We start from the raw sequence: 19,875 nt of genomic DNA, 5'->3' as shown, positions 1-19,875 counted from the left end.
ACGTTGCCTTAACAAGTGCAGTGACTGGGAGATTGCGCGCTCCTTTCAAAACCGAGTTGATGCACTCCACCAGATTGGTTGTCATATGACCCCATCGGTATCCACCATCAAATGCCAAGGCATACTGCTCGCGCGGTATCCTGTCTAGCCAGGTGCTGTAGGCCTCACCGCGTTCGCGCAGTCGCTGATAACGCATCTCGTACTCGTGGACCGTCCTCGAATACCCTGTGTTTCACAAAAGACATCATTATAAAATCATGCATTATACCATAATATTAGACAATAATTGATTTGTTTTATTCATATTTACCTATGTTGACGATAAGCTTCTGCAAGTATGGAGCCTTGAACTTTCTCAGGAAGTTCGACTCTATATGCCTGATACAAAACATGTGGAAAGCCCTAGGAGGAGACCAGGCTCCGTTACTCCGAACAATAGCTGAGTTGATGGATTCATGTCTGTCGGATATAAGGCCCACACCGTCACGCGTTACCACATGCTGTCGCAAGTTATTGAGAAAAAAGTGCCACGCGTCTGAAGTCTCCCCCTCCACTATCGCGAATGCAATGGGCACAATATTGTTGTTGCCGTCTTGAGAAACTGCCACTAACAGACAACTTTTATATTTTCCATACAAATGAGTTCCGTCTACCTGCACTATTGGCTTGCAATGTCGGAATGCTCTGATACAAGGGTAATAACTCCAGAAGACTCGATGTAAGACACGGATGTCAGGAACCAATCTTGAGAAATGCATGCTCGAGTACACGTGTGACTACCATTGTACCTCCTTACCTCCCAGCAGTACTTTCGGGACATTTTACTCACCCTGATCAGCCAGTCACAACCGGAACCGTACTGTGTACATTTAGCATAGAATGTTGTTGGCTCCGACTCGTACACCCGATAATCCACGCCTCGACGGATTGTATAATCTTTCATCGCCTTAATCACTGCCTCCCTAGAACTGAATTCCATCCCGACCATAAATTCACCATCCGCTACAACAGGAAGCTCTGCTACATTCACACCAAAAATTATGTACTCTAATTAATAACTATAAATTGGTCAAATAAATATAAATAAGTAATTAAATACATAAGAAATAAAAAATCAACCAAAAAACTAAACGCTAATTACCGTAGTTATCATAACCGAACCGGTCATCAACCAGGTCAAATGACCGGGTCACTGGTTTATCCGGTTGAACCGGTCATAATTAAATCAAATTATTAAATTATAAGAATAAAATTAGGCTGAACAAAAAAATAAATAATAACACAATCAATATCAATATACCAATGTCGGAATCGGTTCAATTTGAGCCAGACCGGTTTGGTTCGAACCGGTCCGGCTTGTTTCGAACCGGTCCGGTTTGGTTCAAACCAGTCCGGTTTGGTTTGCTCCACATGGTTCGAACCGGTCTGGCTTTCTTTGAACCGGCCCGATTTGACCCGGACCTAGCCTGTTCGTCATGCTAACTAATATATCTGTCATATTATTCTATCATACATTGTATCAAAACTGCATACCTGCATTCATATACTCAGGAAATTTCGGTGTATGCATGGCCTCCAAGTCCAGTGAGCGCATGAAAGTAGGCTCCACAAACGGATGCTGGTTTACTAGTGCATTTGCCACATCGGCCACATCTGCCTGCATTGTGTCCTCGGCCTGATCTCCATCTCCACCCGGATCAAGGCATTCATAATTACTTTCGAAATCCTCCTCACTATCACTATTATAATTTTCCATCTCAATATTCCGGTCTGCTTTCGACTGCTCAAACTCAATATACAGCTCGATGAATGATATCTGTGAGCGAGTTTCCATGTACACTGAAAACATATCTTGCATGCTCGCTTCATCAGTTACATATTTGATTTGAAACTGAACGAACCCACCAAATACAGATACTGGGTTCCTGTACAAAATGCACGATATTCTCCTACATATTTGAGAATCCATATTCTCACAAATTACACCTTTTAATTCTTCAAACGACAATGTAAATGGAATAATAATATCCAATGAATTTTTACATACAAATTTTACACCTTCAGCTGTTTGTAATAAAATCTGCCCATGATAATAAATTTTTAATAATACTCTATCATCCATTATGATGTACTCACAGAAAATACTCTCAAACTTACTGCAAATAGGATCTTCAAACAATAAACATGAAAGCTGCTGTCGAAACAATGAAGAAGAAGAAGAAACAACTAAAGGGGTATCAGGAGAGAAATTTCACAGACTAACAAAAAATGGAGACTTCGAGTAATGTCGAGGTATATATAAAACCATAAATCGGACGGTCCGACCGCATGCCAATTTTAGTACGACCTGAAATCGGACCGTCCGATTTTCCTCACTTTCAAATTCAGAATTTTTATCATTCAGCAAATCGGACCATCCGATTTCAGTTAAGTTAACCAAAAATATCGCAGCATCATGTAATCGGACGGTCCGATTACTATGCTCGAAATTTTCCTTGAACCACAAATCGGACCGTCCGATTTGTGCACCCCCTTCTCCAACAAAGAAATCGGACGGTCCGATTACTAGCCCCTGCTCAGCTAACTAACGCCGTCACATTACTGTATTATCTCCTCAAACCATCATAACGTTGAATAACACACGTTACTTTCTCATATGAAAATTAATGAGCCTAGGATTGTTAGTCTTTCGATATTGACAATGGCACTGTGTCGTTTATTCGGCTCGGAAGGCTTAATTCTTAAACGTCAGGATTCGCCACAAAAGAAAAACAAAAACCCTACAACATATTCCAGCTATGAAAAAAGGTTTAGGAAATTTTCTTGTAACGTAGAGTTGGGGATAAGTCATCACTCATCACTGTTCATTTTAAAATGACGGTTTAATAATGATATCCACGCCCCATTCATCGACATTCAGGGGCAAAAATGGGTAAACCGCCGGCATTTATATCTTAAGATTTTGTTTTGAAATGCTTAAATTAGAAGCGATTTACATATCGTTTGGCTTCATTATACTCGCACATGTCACGCGTAATCCATATACCATAAATATTAAGTTATTAACTAATATTTTCATAAATTAACAATGACATCTAAATTTCATGACACTCAAGTTACATCATGTAAATTTATTGCTGATTTACTGGAATAAAATTGGCCTAATGAAAGTTACGTAATGTTATACTATATACTGTACTAACGAAAGCAAAACACTATCAATCTCATAGCTCCACTGCACTACATGATGCTGAACAAATATGCACAAACCGGGTTTAGTTGACTGCAAGAAGAGAGAAATCAGAATAACTTGAAAATTAAGCCTCCATGAGCTGCGAAGAATGGAGCAAATACCAATGATTCCACGGCCATCAACTTTATCAAGATGTTGAGTGAGGGACCCGAAGTGTCTTTGAGAGGGTCTCCAACAGTGTCACCTATAACCGCAGCCTTGTGAGCATCTGATCCCTTTGGCCCCAGTGACACAGCATGCTCCGTAATACCAGCCTATAAGCACCAAAACAATGTATATAAGATTACATTTGGAGTTCAATGAAAAATAAATTACATTTGGAGTAATGTATTTGAACATCTTAGAGAGCGGCAAAATGGGTGTCATATAGTATGTAGACAATATATATTTGGATGTTAATAGAAAAACATTTTTTAGTTACATTTCTAAATGCGGAAAGAAGTGGTCAAAACTCAAATGCAGGGGCGGAGCTTATTGTAGATGAAGAGTCCCAAATTAATAAATTTTATTTATGAAGTCCTCTATTTTTATGGTTTGATCCCCCTAATTTTTTCTTTTGTTTCCTATCTAGTTACGTCTTTCATGTTGACCTCCTCCTATAAATGGTTATAGCTCCACCCCTGCTCAAAAAGATAAAATGCATTGTGTTCCTTTAGAATGCTAGAATTCTTGGCTGGCAAGTTATACATCAGTAAAGCGCTAAAAACCAACCAAATTTGAATGGTAACATGAAACCTTTGTCCCTTACCTCGATGTACTTCTTAGCGTTATCCCATGCCCCGCCAGTGTTTGAAGCTGAAATTGCCACCTAGGAAAATGAAAATAATTTTGTCAACAAGTTAAATTTTCAAAACTTTAATTTTCAAGAAAGCACAATCTTAATGGCGAAAAAATAGCATCAGTGTTGAGATAGTACAAGGTTAAGGCCATATTATACCTGCACACCGGAAACAAGAGAGCCAGCAAGTACCCCAGCAAGTGTTTCCACTCCGAACAATGTTCCGGCAATAAGTGGAGCAAGCAAAACCAGTGCACCGGGTGGGATCATCTCCTTCAATGAGGCATCGGTAGAAATCTTTACACAATTTGCGTAATCTGGTTTTCCTGTTCCTTCTAGGAGACCAGGAATAGTATTGAATTGCCTGCGAACTTCTTCAACCATTTTGAGAGCCGCACTCCCAACACTCTTCATTGTCATTGCTGAAAACCAATGAGGAAGCATTGCTCCCACAATCAAACCAATAAATACTTTTGGGGTCATAACGTTCACTGTTTTTATGCCTGCCCTGCTCACATAAGCACCAAATAATGCAAGAGACACAAGTGCAGCTGATCCAATAGCAAAACCCTATTACAAAGGCACGCACAAAAAAATTTAAAAAAATAAAATAAAATAGAAATCAGATTCTCGTAGATAATTCAATAACAAGAGTCGAATTCATAATTTCTTTCCTAGTCTTTCCAAGCAAGCTATTAAATTTAAGCATTTTACAAACAGTTACCTTGCCTATGGCAGCAGTGGTGTTTCCTGCAGCATCCAGAGCATCTGTTCTTTCTCGTATCTCATGTCTCAATCCAGCCATTTCTGCAATGCCTCCAGCATTATCACTGATGGGGCCATACGCATCAATGGCAAGACCAGTGGCAATAGTACTCAGCATTCCAAGTGCTGCAACAGCAATTCCATACATGGCTGCAAGGCTGAAGCTTACATAAATAGCAACTGCAATAGCAAATATGGGAATTATGACCGACTTATATCCCAGCGCCAATCCAAAAATAACATTTGTTGCAGCTCCTGTCCTGCAGGAATCTGCTACGTCTTGCACCGGACTGCAACATGCAAATGAAATATGAAACAGGTAGTCAGCAAATTAGCATCCAAGCACCAAATTTGAACATCAATATTTGTCAAAGAGACAGTCGTTGAGTATCTATGAGGGCATTTAAAGGGAATGGTTATGAAAAACTTTATGCAGAAGATTAGAAGAAGCAGGGACTTTTTAACATCGGGGGGAATGGGATTCCATGTGACAGGACAGGAGCCAGGAGATTAGAAGAGCTTTGAAAGCAATATGAATTCCAACACAAGAATAAATGAAGGTTGCTCACCTGTAAGCATTGCTAGTGAAATACTCAGTAATGTACCCGATTACAAGTCCAGCCCACAAGCCAATGGCAACACAGAAGAAAAGGTGCCTGTAATTATGTAGTTGATGATATTGAATTTGAATAACATAAAGATGAAGAAATCTGTACATGCTGACAAAAGTAGGCTGGCACATGAAAATTAGTCATACCAGTTCTTGACAACCTTGCTGCCGCCGAAGTTATAAAGAGTGAACTCTGATGGCAAAGCAAAGAAGCTGACTATGGCAATACCAACGGTCATTAATACAGTAGAGATAAGAAGTTGACGTTTCAAGGATGGTTCTATTTGGTTCTCGTATTTTATTTCGAATACATCAGTTGCAAAAAAAGTTGTAATCATGCAAATCACAATTCCCATAGAGCTTATGATGAGAGGATATGACATGGCCGTGTAGTCATGATTCAGTCCAAAAGATGATATGGATGCAACAAATAGAGCTGCACAGGATGATTCTGCATAGGACCCGAATAAGTCAGAACCCATACCTGCGATATCTCCAACATTGTCTCCCACATTGTCAGCAATAACCTGAAAATATTCAAAAACTTCAGTGACCGGAAATATAAACATGTAAGCATAATAGTTTAAAATGATATATAGTAACTTTAGTTTTCCACAAATCATGCATTGGAGAATGTTTTAATTTGATAGATTATAATGAATTTGGCTTGGTTTTGAATGATAGTAATCAACCATGAAAATGTTTGCAAAAACTTCAACAACAAATAGCATTTTCAGAAAATAAATTGAGATGATTAACAAGAAAGGTAAACAAGAAATTACAGCTGGGTTGCGTGGATCATCTTCAGGGATATTCTGTTCAACTTTCCCCACAAGGTCAGCACCAACATCAGCTGCTTTGGTGTATATGCCTCCTCCAACTCTTCCAAAGAGCGCCATTGATGAACCTCCAAGCCCGTAGCCAGTAATAGACTCGTAAAGTCCCTCCCAGTCATCCCCATAATACAGTTTGAATAAATTGATGGCAACATATAGCACCAACAGGCCATTTGCAGCAAGAAGAAACCCCATCACCGCACCAGAGCGGAAAGCAATAACAAAGGCCTTTCCTATTCCCTTTCTTGCTTCAAGAGTTGTTCTAGCATTGGCATAGGTAGCAATCTTCATCCCAAGAAAGCCAGAAAGGACAGAGGTAAGGGCACCAAGCAAGAAAGCTATAGTGCTAAACACAGCATTGGCAAGCGCTGGTTTACAAAGATTGCCTTCATTGTAGGTGCAAGGTTCGCTTTTGGTACTAAAGCCCTTCACAGAGCCCAGAAACAGAAAAATTATTACACCAAATACTCCCATGAAGATAGTCAGGTACCTATACTCAGTAAAGAGAAACGAAGTAGCACCTGCAAACGTATCAAATTGAGATGATCATGTTTCAGTTCTCCATTATTGTAACTAAATCCAATCACAAGCTTATAAGAGGGAAAAAGAAATCTCACCAACAGAAATGGCATGCTGAATTTCGGCACACTTAGCAGTAACTTCAGGAACCCGGACACCAGTCTCCAACTCTGCATCTCCTAGTAAGCTGCTTTTGTGCCCATTGTCCCTGCCATTGTAATCAGCAACAGCAGACACTCTGACCTTTGAGACCAAGAACCATTGAAGCAAAGCAAATCCAATTCCAATTAATGCTGCCACAGGTATCAGAACTTGTGTAAGGCCCTCACTCAACTCCCCCATTTTCCAAATATCGCAGTTGAAAATTTTGTTGTAAACTTCTTTAGCTAAAATAGCATAATCAACCACCGAGTTTTATAGCCTGGGAGACCAATCTTAAAATCTAGAAAGTGCACAATATAACAAGATAAGGGAAAACTATGGGAGCTTGCATGGCCCTTAGAATCTAAAAACCTGGTTGTTTAGAATGACGGATTTGGACTTCAACAGTTTTTCCATGACACTGATTTAGTAAACTGGAGCTTTTGATTAATAGGGTAGGACATGTCTGTTCAATTCTAATCATATTCCCATGGGCCGAGAACTATAAAAGAATGCAACCAATTTTCAAAATATGATGTTGATGTGTACAAGTAGAGATATCAACTTCACTTTTAAGTTTTAATAAGCACCAACTTACAAACTGTTCACTCAAAATAAGTATTTCATTCACACCAAAAAAATGTAAATATATTATATAGCACCAACTGGTGGAAGCCTGAAAGTTATAAATAAGTTAAATAAACACGTGTCTTATCTTTCAACTGCTAAAGAAAACTTGCTTAGGTGTGATCGAACCGAACATGGATAAGCATAACGCTACTTTGCGCAAGATGATGAGGTCATTAAAAGCATGCCAATAGACCAATACCAACCAGTCTAGAAGATTATGTGATAAGAAACAACGGCTCAATTTCAAGGGACTAATCAAAACCGAATTACTTTTCTAATTCTTTGTTGATGCTCTTCAAAAGTAAAAACAGTGTGGGCATAGTCATTGGAACTAATTATTTAATATAAAGGTCCATATCTCCGTTCTACAAGTTGCCAAGATTAGTCATACAAATGACTTGATCGAAAGAATTACCAAGGTGCATGTGTACTATTAATCTATTATTCTTTCTGAACAATAATGCCAGATCAATATTTTCTTCTTTTACACCACCAGGAACATCACAAATGGTTAAGACTTGAGTCTCAAAATACTCCAATATAAATCACATATTTGTATACATTGCTTTTTGAGAAACTATTTTGATTACCCACTATATAAAGTTTGATACACTAAAGATTTAAAAAAAAAAATCTTTCCAAACAAAGCCAAGAATGATATCAAACATAATGATATTCTTTGAAGAAACAGAGCTAAGATTTAGTATAATGGAACTCTCAAAAGCTCAAGCAAACTTGTTGACATGAGAAATAGCAAGAACCTCCAAATTAGCAAATTTCTCAGGCGTCCACTGCATGTGGCCGAGGAGCAACCAAACTCTGAATGTACTGTTACTCCGTTAGTATTTGACAGTTTGGAGAGAGCACTGAAGCAGGTTTCAAAAGATAACGACCCTGATCTTCATCGCAACAAGGACATGACAATGATTCCTTTAAATTAAAGGTCTCTTTTGCAAAACACACACAATTTCCTCAGTGCTGCAACTGCAAGGCCTTATTGGCCCAAGATGGAAGCGGCGCGTGTAGTGAAATGCGATCGCCAGTAACGGGGTGCTTGAACGATAAGCTCTCGGCATGAAGCGCGTGGCCCTCACGCGCCACCTCTTTCCATTCACAGACCCCTTCATACTTCACGTCCCCTACAATCGAAATCCCAAGGTACTGACAATGCAACCGAATCTGATGCGTTCTTCCACTCGTAGGATACGCCCTCACTATTATCTCACTCTCTGCATCGCCACCACTACCTTCTCTCACAGCTCTCTCCTCAACAACCACCACATCACCACCGTCGTTAATTTCCGACTCGTCTCTGAACGTTCCGCTTCCGTTTACCGATAAAACCTCGAACGAAGTCTCCATGCCACGGACTACCGAACCGCCTGGTAGCTTCCGCCCGACATCGGAGGCAGCGTAAACGCGCCACGCGCCAAACTTGGACCTCCCGTGCCCGGACCTAACGGTAATCCTGTTCCACTTCGGGGCCACGCCACTGCAGAGAGCGATGTAGGTTTTACGAACCTCGTGGTCGGTGAATGCCTTCACGAACTTCGATGCCACTTTGTGGGACTTCGTAATAATCGTCACGCCGCTTGTGTCGCGGTCGAGACGGTTAGCAAGGTGCAGCTCAGGCACGCTGACGTGGACACCTGGACAGAAAAATATGATAACTAACTCTGAAATAAAGGCTATAAAATGTGTAACAAATTTGTTTTAATGTAGATTTAGTTTGACCTTGATGTGGTTTGAGAAGGGTTGGAACGGAAGAGAGGATGGTTTCGCAGTAGATTCCTTGGGGCTTGTTGATTGCGATGAGCCATTGGTCTTCGTAGATGACGTGGCACGTTGAGAGAGAGAAGAGGCTCGATTTCGAAGATGCGGTCATGGCTCGGCTTAGCTCGATTTGCTTGGAGATTGCGGGGAGTGGAGGGGACAGTGGCACGGGGTAATTATCGAGGGAAGTGAGGCCATTTTGGGACGAGTCGGTTGGCGGTTGGGGTTCATCTGAGTCTGCCATGCTACCACAGTTTTGGAGAGGGAGGGTTTGGAGATTCTGGTAGCGATGATGGTTGAGAAGGGTTTTGGGATGAAACTTGAGAGAGAATGCCAGAATGGTGTGAACGGAGACGGAGAGTGAGAGAATGATTCATGAAGGGTAGTTTCGTCATAACAAAATTTATCTAATAAAAACGGTTATATAACTTTTCCTCTTCGCCTCACCCTCATCTTCATCTCTATTCCCCTCTCCATCGTATTTTTAGGGTTTTTCTGAGTCCCCGTTTTTCTCAAACTGACACTGCGCTCCACCCTCTTTTACCCATTAATACGACAACGTTTTCTGGAAGGTGTATATATTTATCTATACTGAACCCCAGACATTCGCAATTGTAGTATAAGCATCGATCAACGCGAGACTCGAAATACATCATCCAGGGTTACGGTTTTCTGCAATTTTGACTCTCATGGCTTCTTCCTCTATCATCACTCCGGAGGATGTGCTTGAGTCCCTCATGAACGACGGCACAATCGATGCCCTCAGATTGAAGATCATCAACCAGCTCAAGGCCAATGTAATTTCCCTTTCTCTTTCTCTTTTTCCTTTTCTGTTTTCTTTTAAATCTTGGTCTTTTTAATTATGGAAGCCATGAGATATTACTGAAAACTTGGCTGAATTTTAACAAGTGTCTGATTCCATTGCACTAGATAGTTAATTTCCATGAGGTCTCATTAGTTTGCAATTTTTCATGGTCTAAGTTGATTTTTTTTAATTTTATTTTTTTTAAAGGAGGAATTGAAGAGCACTACTATAAAGATGGCTGAACAGAGTAGGGTTCTGAACACCCCTGGAGCTGAGAAACAGACCAAAAGAGAGCTGTTTGATGCGCTTCGGCAAGAGCTCGAGTAAGTTAAAGATTTGACCACAAGCACCAGTTTTTATGTGCTAACTCTTCCAAAGGGTTCTACCTTGAAAGTTTCATTCCTGATATTTCACATAATTGATGCATAATGTGATGCAGGGTAGAAGTTATCGAACTGTATTTGTTTAACATATTTGGTGGGGAAGGGATGGGTAAAACCTGTTCTATATATAGTCATTGAATTCCTTTCGAATAGTAAGCATGAACTTAGCTTTACCTACAAATGATTATAACTCACCCGAAGAGAAGACCCCATCTCAACTGGTATTAAAGTATTCTGCTCCAGACAAAAGTATTGGGTCTGTTAAATATATAAATTATTCATATGCTTTCACATAATAACATATACACTATGCTGAGATGCTCGTTGTCATATTACCAAAGTCTATGACTAAAATGGTTTAGATTTTAATTTTTGTTATCCCTATTATTCTAATTGAGAGTTGAACTTTAGCATATGATAGGCCCATGTAGTGTCGATGCTTTAAGGCGAACAGGCTCTTGCATTGTTGGGGGGAGGGGGCATTAGGCTATTAGCAAAACTCATTAATGTGCTTCATCTGTGGGATAGATTTAGGCACTTGGTGTCTTTTCGGTATCAAGTAGATGGACTATTTAGAGGACTATTTAGGCCCTACTGAGAGATTGGAATATTATGATCCTTTGGTAGTTTTTGTATATTTTGGTTTATGTATATAGGATCTCTTGTCTTGGGAATTCTTCCTTTCTTATATGTATAATTTTATCTTCCAATGAAATAAAAAGGTCATTTATGTGCCTTTTTTCCTAACAGCTTATGATTTTAAGACAGTTGGTCCTTGATAGTCTGGAATTTTTACGAAATTGAAATTCTTGCATAGCTTCTAACTTGCTTTCGAAGTTGCGTATATAAAGGTTACATTCTATTAGCAGCGTTAAGTGGTTTTCTGCAAAGAAGTATGGAATAAATGAGTGCAAACACGATGAATTCAAATTCGCTACTTCACTTCAAATCGTTTTTGCACAAACATTACAGAATATCAGTAGGCTGTGATGACAGACAACATTTCTCGATTCTGATCAGTGACCAGGACCAAAGCAAACGTGTTTGCTCTTTGATGACAGTCTTTGTGCGTGTCTGAGCCTATTATTTGTTGTTATCAAATGAAACATTACAAAAAGCATATTAAGCAGCCCTCCTGGGTCAATATATCACCTACTTGTTAAATCCCTTTTTTTTGGGCTTACGTGGTCTGCTTAATGTTAATATATTGTTTTCTTGACTTTCTCATGTTGAGAGTCTATTTTGTTGTGCTTCCATCTGGTCGCTATATGTAGTGGTCTTGGAAGATTGGTTTGTAGTCATTATTCCTTATTAGATTTTATATTCATTATTGATCTTCTCTTACGTCCATGTTTATTTCATGCAGAGCTTCTGTACTTGAAAAAGCCTCTAAATCAGTTTGGGAGTTAATTTTAGACAATAATGGCCTGGGAAAGGAGATAAGTGAAACAGTTGAAAAAGTGTTTTGTCGATTGAGTGGCCAAGAGCCTCCTTTATTTCCACTTCCAAATGGGGAACCACAACCTGATAAGGAGGCTGACAGCAGAAAAGATAAAGGCAAAGGAAAGCAAAAAGAAAACGAGAATGTAAATTTAAACACGCCACCAAAGAAAAGAAGCTTTGCCGAAATAAATTCAGAAGGAGCAGAAGAAACTACAACCAGGTCTTCTGATCCTGCAGCGATGTCAGAAGGCTCTGGCAAATCGCCGCTTTCAATCTCAAAAACTTGATTTGTGAGTTAAACTAGTTATTTAATTTGTAATGGAAGTGATTACATCTAGTACATATATCATTAACACCACTTGTAGGATTTCACTGGAGTTTAGAAATATCATGCCATTACCAAGTTTTGTATGATATACCTATAAAATTGATGAAATTGATTTATGAATGTTCACTAATTGTGTTGTTGATTCACAGATGAAGCATCTTTAAACTATTTTAAGGTTTTTACAGGACACATTAGGAATATAATTTGAACATCATGATTTATGCAATGGTTGAAGTCCACTGGTTGACATGCTATTATATCAGTCTGCTTGCCCCAAAGCAATTAAATCCCTCAGGGTAAAATTGTTTCCATCTTGCATATAGTTTTCAAAAATTGTAATTGCCGAGTTCTGTTTTATTTGCAGAAAAATCTTCAGCCATTTTTTATAATGTCAAATGTCTGTTTAGCCTGACGCTATGATAATATGAATGAACAAAGGGTGGTGGGGATCGGTTGTGTCTATGTACTGTAACTTTTATTGTTACATTATCATTGCCCAGTGATAATTATCTTTCAATTTAGTTTTTATAAAAAAAGATTGACTATTTTTGGTGATGTTCTTTACAGTTCTTTAATTCTTTTCTTTGGGTATATTTTATTCTTATTAAGTATAAAGGCTTGAGGTGGAAATAATGGACATATAAAAAAGTCTTTAACTAAAGTTTATAGTATACTTGATTAAATAACACCGTTTCGTTATTTACACAATTATGATTTGTTGATCAGAATGAGAGTCCTTCTTTAAGATGCAAATTAAAAAAATTTTCCTTTCACAGCTGATAGATCAATAAATTTTGATGTTTGGAGTGTTAAATTTTAACAAAACAAAATTCTGGACATTTATACTCGCTGGACTTGGTTCATAAGAGTTATTTCAAAATTTAATGAGATTTAGGGTCATCATTCCTACGTTTCTTTGTCATTAGAAACTCAAATCAAAAGTAAGACATCTGAACGAATCATAGTATTGCAAATTTGCTCTGGCTAATGGGTGTTTCAGCAGGCTATATATATATATAAAATCTAATTCTTTAAGTTTCAAGCTATTCTAACGCCCGAAAATTTAATACGCAGGCACATTATTCTTTCTCTTTACTTTCAATCTAGAAGGGGTGGTTTTGTGATGGCAATACGCAACCAAGGAAACTGGAAACCTTGGACTCCTTTTTAAGTCAATGGTTGTGGGTGGCACCTTTGCTCAGAAATGATGTTTCATCCAGCTTTGAAATCCATGAACCAGCTTCTGCTTATAGCTCCTTCAGGTGGTTCTCTTGCTGCCCCAGGCTACCCTACCAATAAAAATAAAAAATAAATCAATAAGAAGACATAGGATATTCTCTTGGCCACTCACTTTCCATTTGCTGTTTTGGTATAATTTCTCTTGAAATAAATTTTTAAAGAATGATCTTAGAACTTTTCAGAGATCTGATTTATGTTTGAGAATGATGTTAAACAGTGAGCGCTTAAATAAGTTTGTTATTGAAAATAGTATTATTACTATTATATGTTTCATGGTTTGGGTCCAAATTTTTCTAAAGGTATTAAGTTCAAGTTTCTAGATCAACGTATCAATCTGCCTAGTTAATTCATAAAATCGTCCAGTTTATTAGTCTAGGTCCTCAAGTCGAGTTTACAAGTTGAGTTTTACCATCCAACTTTATTTAAATTTCCTAAGTTTATGTGAACTATTGAGTTTGAAAACCTTAATTTCTATACCAAAGTACTATGTCCTTGAAGTCTCAAACTTTACGATAATTTGCTTCGAGTCTTTTCAAATAATAGTTTAAGCTTCTTGAAAATATATTTATCATAATCTTCTGGGAATCAAAACTAAATGTTTTTTTGAAATATTTGGATCTATATCAAAATGAAGTTTTGAATATAGTGATAAAATGGTTTACTAAATACTTAGTTAAGCCAAAAGTGAGTCTGCAATAATTATTATTGCTTAAAAATGAAGTTACCAAGAAAGACACGTTACATTTTAAATGAGGATAGCAAAGTGAGATGTAAATAAATAGGCGGTAGTTTGCTTTTGGCTTTGTAAAATGCAAAAGCTTTTTACAAGTTAGGAAAAATTCCATTCATAGCTGTGGGTGAAATTGCATTTGACCAACACATTCTCGTAGCTAGGAGCAGGGTGCAGTAGTTTGTTAGCCTCTTAGGGTATATGAGTCTATGAGCAAGCTCTTGTTGTTTTGAAGAGATGTAATGAGTTACGTTGTTGGTAGAACAAAATATGTTGAATGTCAAAAGGGTCATACATGCCATGATCTACTTGCAGCAGTTGATTCTTGATTTCCTCATTTGTAGGAGAGCAATTGCCTGTGAACAAGAACCATTTATTTATTACTATTATTTTTTAGGGTTATCTACACTAATATAGTAATAGCAATCGTCTTTGGCGTTGCTCTTAGATCTTATAGGTTTTGACATTTTTTTATTCTGTAAAATATGATTCTAATATTTGAAAGAGAGTATTGGAATAACATTTGTGTTGTCTCTGAGATCGCATATTCAAACCGTCGAATCAATCATTAATACTTTAATCAAATTAGGCTATCTATATTACACCTTATAGGTACAATTTGTTCTCTAAACTTTGTGTAATGAAGGATGCTTTGCATAAGATGATGTTTACCATACTAATTTTCTTATAAATATGACATTGCCAGTTGCCCTCCATAATATCCTCACAAGAGTCCAGAGTGATGATCAGTGTAATTTTTGCCATGGTTATGGTGAGTACATATTATGCAAGAATGAATAGAAATGATTGTTACCAGAAGAAAGAGGAGTAGATGATTCAGTAACGGCACATGTGGTCAATGGCATTGTATTGTGATATAGCTGAACTTGTTGAGGGAGATCAAAAGTAGATGCTGATGAAGGAAATGAAGTTGGTTCTTTAAAGGCACTGAAATATAGTTTCTCACTTTCCATAGCTTGGTTGGTGGTTGTTGACCCATGTGCATATAGATCACGATGATGACCAAAACGAATGTGTGTTGCTGCTGTCTCTTCATCTTCTAGGTATGAATCAAAATAACAAGATTTGAATCTAGGAAAAGGTGTCCCACTCAACTCCAACAATCTTCTGTCCAATTGTAGAAGCTTAACATAGTGCTGGTCAAGAACTCCAGGAGGAAATTGAAGGGAGTGTCTCCTGAATAAATAAACAACAAAAGGAGAAGAAGGAATGCACACCCACTTCAGTTGATGAATTTAATTATAATTTAGTAAAATATTCTATTTAAATATCTATTATTTAGAAGTGTCATAAAAAAAATTGTGAAATTCTTGTAGATTATCGGGATAATAACATGAAGAGTAATTAGTTGAGAATTATTTTTATGTATAAATTGGTCTATCTATCGCTTTTAATCAAATTTTTAATATGTGTGTTGGATACATAGGTCTAGCCTTCTAGGTTCGTCAAAATAGTTAATGGGTCAAACTCTCATATTAGTTCGTTTACCCATTTAAACAAAAAGGTTTTGTCTCTCAAATGAAGTCCGTTTAATTTTTTGGTTAAACGGACTAACCGGTAAATTAAAAATGACAATTTTTTTGTTGAAATACTTTTTAAAAAATAAAATAAAAGGATAAATAAACTAATTTGTTTAATATATTAAAGTGACTGTCCAAACTAAAAAATTATGTACAATAAAAAATGTGAATTTAAATGGATTAGTCTGTTTAAGGCTAGGTCTAAATGGGTCGCACCGACCTGTTTAACAGTCCTACACAAGTTCTTAAAAAGTCGTCATATCATAATCCAATTTGGTTTGCAAAACTACATTCTAAGACATTAATTTTTTAAAGAACTATACTACGTATATACCAAAATCAAATATCAAGCTACTAATATAAAATACATGCTGGAATACAAATACACATTAAAAATAAATTAAACCACACATATATTTATACACAAATACATTGGTTAGTGTACAAATAACATTTTTATTCTTTAAAATAATAGAAGGACGAATGCGTCTGACATCAATAATTTTTTAAAACTTTTAGAATATAAAAATTTATTGAGGATCAAAGTATTTAATAATCTGAAATTTCTTGAGGATGAATTTTGAGTGTTTATTCTAGAACTAAGTAGCACACACCTGTATTTGGAAGCATAACCTCCAGTGAAGTCAGGGGATGCAGACCATACAGTATGCTTTTTAGGCTGTGGGGTAGTCTCGCCATAGAAAAATGGCACTCTATCAAGCTGTGTAAGAACAATTGTTTTTGAGAAGTTCATCATCAAGTACTTTAGTTCAAGTGGCGTTATCTCCTTTTAAAAATTAAATCACCACTACTTGATAAACAAAATAAGTATTTAAACAATATTGTGTCACGTTTTTAATTAGAAATAAAATAAAAATTATTTGCGTAATATTTAAACGCACCTCAATTTCTAGATGGCCAGGTTTGTTTTCCTGAATGCTTGCTTGAATGGCTGAAATATTCTCCCATTGTATTTCAATCTTATGTTTCAAACCCTTATCTAATATCTCCCACACAAGTTTTCGCTTGCTAAAGTAAAACTTGGCCACCAAGTGTGCTGGATATTGAGCTTCTATCTATACATCAAACTTATTATAGTCGCTTGTTTTATTCACAATCATGACCAATTTATTTTACCAATAAAAAAATTATTAAAGTTTAAGTGTGAATATTCACATAAAATATATATATACGATGTTGTTAAAGGTGAATAATATTCAATAGAATTAAAATGCAAAATTTTGTTTTTATTTACGAGAACAAAATGTTGTGTGTGACTTTCTCTTTCTCTCTTAAATATCTACTTATACTTTTTTTGTATGTAAATAAATTTATTACTTGAATTAAATTCACACATTAATTAGTAGTAATTCATTTCTTTTAAAGTATATTAGAAAACATGGAAAGTTGTGAAAAGTGCAATAAGTAGTTAAGTACTAATGCTTTATGTGTGTGTATATATATCTTATATTAGACTGAAGAAACCAAATTCAGTTTAGAAGTCAAAATTAAAACCGAATAAAATTCAATACAAAATTTATAATTTCAAAATAATTATGTTAAGTATACACTAAAATTAATCATTACAATTAATTATTAATTTAGTCTAAAATATATGTTAAAACATAAATACATATTAAAATAAATTAAATAATATATATATTTATATACAAATATATTAATGATAATTTTTGTGTACAAATAATATTTTTATGTAAAAAAAGAAGAAATAGACTGGTTAATTTTTCTCATAAAAGAAAAGTATATATTATTCGTATGAAATACTGCATGCATGAAAATTCAACATTGAATATATAATTGAACACTGTATAAATTGCATTATTATTATTATTAGTTTATTACCAAGTAACACCCAATTGCAAGGGAGCAAACTGGCAAGTGCACAGCCTTCAACTTGTTCTCAACCTTGTTGATGCATGGAGAAGAAGGAGAAGGAGAAGAAGTTCTAATTTCTACTACATCATCATAAACACTACCACCGTTCACTTTTTCCTCTATTTCTTGCACCAGAGATGGTGTTATCGTTAGTGTTAACCTCAGTGATGGTGGAAGTTCTGCTAACTCTTTCAATTCATCGTGTTCATGTTCTTCCTGAAAAAAAGAATAAAACAAGATAACTAATTAAACTTAAAAAATTAAACAATGAAAATAAAAGAAACTGAAAGGATATAGAAGAAAAATAAAATTAAAAAATAATTGGATAAATAAATAGTATATAGTATATATATAGCTATATAGTATGTATAAGTTGCATGACAAGAATTAATACGTACCCTTTCGCATGCTTGTCGTGTATCATAATCTTCAACAATAATATCATCCTCATCAACAAGGTATGAAAAATCCAAAAGATTCTCCAAGTCTGAAGGATTATTAGCTTCTGAAGCCATATATAGTTCGTTCCTGTGTATGTTTTTTTTTTCTTGAGTCGAAATGGCAACAAATTAAGAAGAGGGGAAGCCAATTATAGGAAGCTAAGTAGTGGCAATTGATTTTGTAGTGAAAGGACAAGTCACGTGTGTGGTGTGTTTATATATCCTTAATTCTGTTTGTTTTTCCTCAATGATTCAGTTATTCACCAAGAAGGTAGAGTATTATTTAGATTAAAGTAAACATTAGTTATTTTTATTAGTTATTTTTATATAAAATTAATAGTTAAAAATTATTAAATAATAATTTAATAATAATACTAATTATTTTACACTTAAGATTGATTTAAAAAAAAATTTAGATCAGATAATTTTGTCTCTAACAAATTTTTGTTATCTAAATATTTTGAAAATTATTCTTATTAGATAAATTAATTTTTTTTGTCGTTTTTAATCAAACTTTTAATATTCATATCGGACAAATAAGTTTTTAATAAAATTTTTTATAATAATTTGATTTTATAATGGAAAAAATTTAGAAAGCCAACATTTTTATTAAAATTTGATCAGTACTTGATCATCAAAAGAAAAGTAAATAATTTTACACCATTAAAAATACTATTAATGACTAATTGATGATTATAAATGGTAAAATCCATGGTTCTGAAAACCGGACCGGACCGGCCGGTTCAACCGGAAAAATTAGGAACCGGTCAATTAATCGGTCTGGGTAAACTCAAAAACCGGCTAGCAAAAAACCGATAAAAAACCGGTCGAACCGGCCAGTTAACCGGTAAACCGGTTGAACCGGCCGGTTTTTTAACGATTTTTTAACGGTTTTTCATTAAATTAATATATTTAAAATTATTTTTAGGTTTTTTAATAATTTTATTTAATATTTAATTAAACCGGTTGAACTCCGGTCGAACCATTGAACTATTGAACCAGTAACCTCACCGGTTCATTGACCGGTCCGGTTCGCACAACCTTGGTAAAATCTGCTGACCCCTAGCACTCATCTTTATAAAATATTACTATAAGGCAAATTAATTTTCTTTTAAAATGATAAAAAACTAATTTATCTTATAGGAATAATTATCGAAAATTTTTAAAGAATAAAAATTTATTAAATATTAGAATGTCTAATTAAAATTTTTTAAAATTAATTTGAGTATTTTCTCAAAGAATATAACTTATATATTTAAGGAAGAAATTAAAATGATGTAATCTATTTTTTTTATAACGATGTAATCTAAAATTGAGACGACATAAATATATAGAAATAATGAAACAAGAATTTTATGCTTTTTCTACCAACTTTTCGGTAACAAAATATACGAAACTTATATTATGAGATAAACTATTATTATTATTATTATTATTATTATGAATTTTAAATATTTTTTATTTAGAGCTTTATTATTTCGCAATATTTATCTCATATGTCACCTGTGCCAGCCGCCCTATCTAAATGTTTCAATCATACTTTTTTCGTCAAATATGGAAGGTTGGTTTCCCGAATTGCTACTACTGCTTCTCAACTATTAGCTGGTCTCTATCACCAAATATAGGGATCCCACACACCAAAAATGTGGATGGCTTTGATTTTCTGGGGTTTTATTATTATTTGCCAGCTGGAAATCCACCACCACATACACTATGTTATCACAAGTAAGATTCTTTCTTACTATTATTGTATCTTGCCCATACG

The 19,875-nt window shown here is 35.6% G+C and overlaps 4 protein-coding genes and 1 non-coding gene across 8 annotated transcripts; 2 read left to right on the top strand and 3 right to left on the bottom strand.

Annotated features, from left to right (window-relative positions):
- Positions 1-3,130: 3,130 nt before the first annotated feature.
- Positions 3,131-7,452, bottom strand: LOC107465246 (pyrophosphate-energized vacuolar membrane proton pump). The gene is made up of 8 exons (XM_021130878.2): positions 6,860-7,452; positions 6,189-6,763; positions 5,554-5,933; positions 5,366-5,452; positions 4,756-5,086; positions 4,191-4,601; positions 4,002-4,061; positions 3,131-3,507 (listed from the first exon to the last, which is right to left on the bottom strand). Exons 1-8 carry the CDS (start codon positions 7,101-7,103, stop codon positions 3,301-3,303), a joined length of 2,295 nt encoding a protein of 764 aa, XP_020986537.1. The 5' UTR covers positions 7,104-7,452; the 3' UTR covers positions 3,131-3,300.
- A 478-nt stretch (positions 7,453-7,930) lies between these two features.
- On the bottom strand, positions 7,931-9,556 carry LOC107465248 (RNA pseudouridine synthase 1). The gene is made up of 2 exons (XM_016084230.3): positions 9,267-9,556; positions 7,931-9,181 (listed from the first exon to the last, which is right to left on the bottom strand). Exons 1-2 carry the CDS (start codon positions 9,547-9,549, stop codon positions 8,505-8,507), a joined length of 960 nt encoding a protein of 319 aa, XP_015939716.1. The 5' UTR covers positions 9,550-9,556; the 3' UTR covers positions 7,931-8,504.
- Positions 9,557-9,737: 181 nt separating this feature from the next.
- On the top strand, positions 9,738-15,081 carry LOC107465249 (uncharacterized). Of its 4 annotated transcripts, none has more exons than XR_001587302.3 (5): positions 9,738-10,102; positions 10,318-10,433; positions 11,860-12,226; positions 12,440-12,560; positions 13,339-13,774. XR_001587302.3 is itself a non-coding variant. In XM_016084231.3 (4 exons), exons 1-3 carry the CDS (start codon positions 9,995-9,997, stop codon positions 12,221-12,223), a joined length of 588 nt encoding a protein of 195 aa, XP_015939717.1. In that variant the 5' UTR covers positions 9,748-9,994; the 3' UTR covers positions 12,224-12,226; positions 13,339-13,774. The 4 variants fall into 4 exon arrangements, 1 of the variants encoding a protein (XP_015939717.1); XR_001587301.3 differs by having other exon boundaries at positions 9,742-10,102; positions 12,450-12,560; XR_008002362.1 differs by lacking the exon at positions 12,440-12,560 and adding an exon at positions 14,940-15,081 and having other exon boundaries at positions 9,748-10,102; positions 13,339-13,526.
- LOC127741872 (small nucleolar RNA snoR126) lies at positions 11,475-11,576 on the top strand. Its single transcript, XR_008003077.1, has one exon. It is a non-coding gene; the product is annotated as a small nucleolar RNA snoR126 (small nucleolar RNA).
- On the bottom strand, positions 13,914-18,200 carry LOC107465247 (uncharacterized). The gene is made up of 6 exons (XM_016084229.3): positions 18,069-18,200; positions 17,638-17,886; positions 16,677-16,850; positions 16,389-16,495; positions 15,048-15,430; positions 13,914-14,589 (listed from the first exon to the last, which is right to left on the bottom strand). Exons 1-6 carry the CDS (start codon positions 18,183-18,185, stop codon positions 14,441-14,443), a joined length of 1,179 nt encoding a protein of 392 aa, XP_015939715.1. The 5' UTR covers positions 18,186-18,200; the 3' UTR covers positions 13,914-14,440.
- Positions 18,201-19,875: the final 1,675 nt, after the last annotated feature.

Source organism: Arachis duranensis, chromosome 9 (assembly GCF_000817695.3).
Source record: "Arachis duranensis cultivar V14167 chromosome 9, aradu.V14167.gnm2.J7QH, whole genome shotgun sequence".
Taxonomy (NCBI): domain Eukaryota; kingdom Viridiplantae; phylum Streptophyta; class Magnoliopsida; order Fabales; family Fabaceae; genus Arachis; species Arachis duranensis.
Note: the sequence above shows the minus strand (reverse complement) of the source record. Positions and strands in the feature narration are given on the sequence as shown.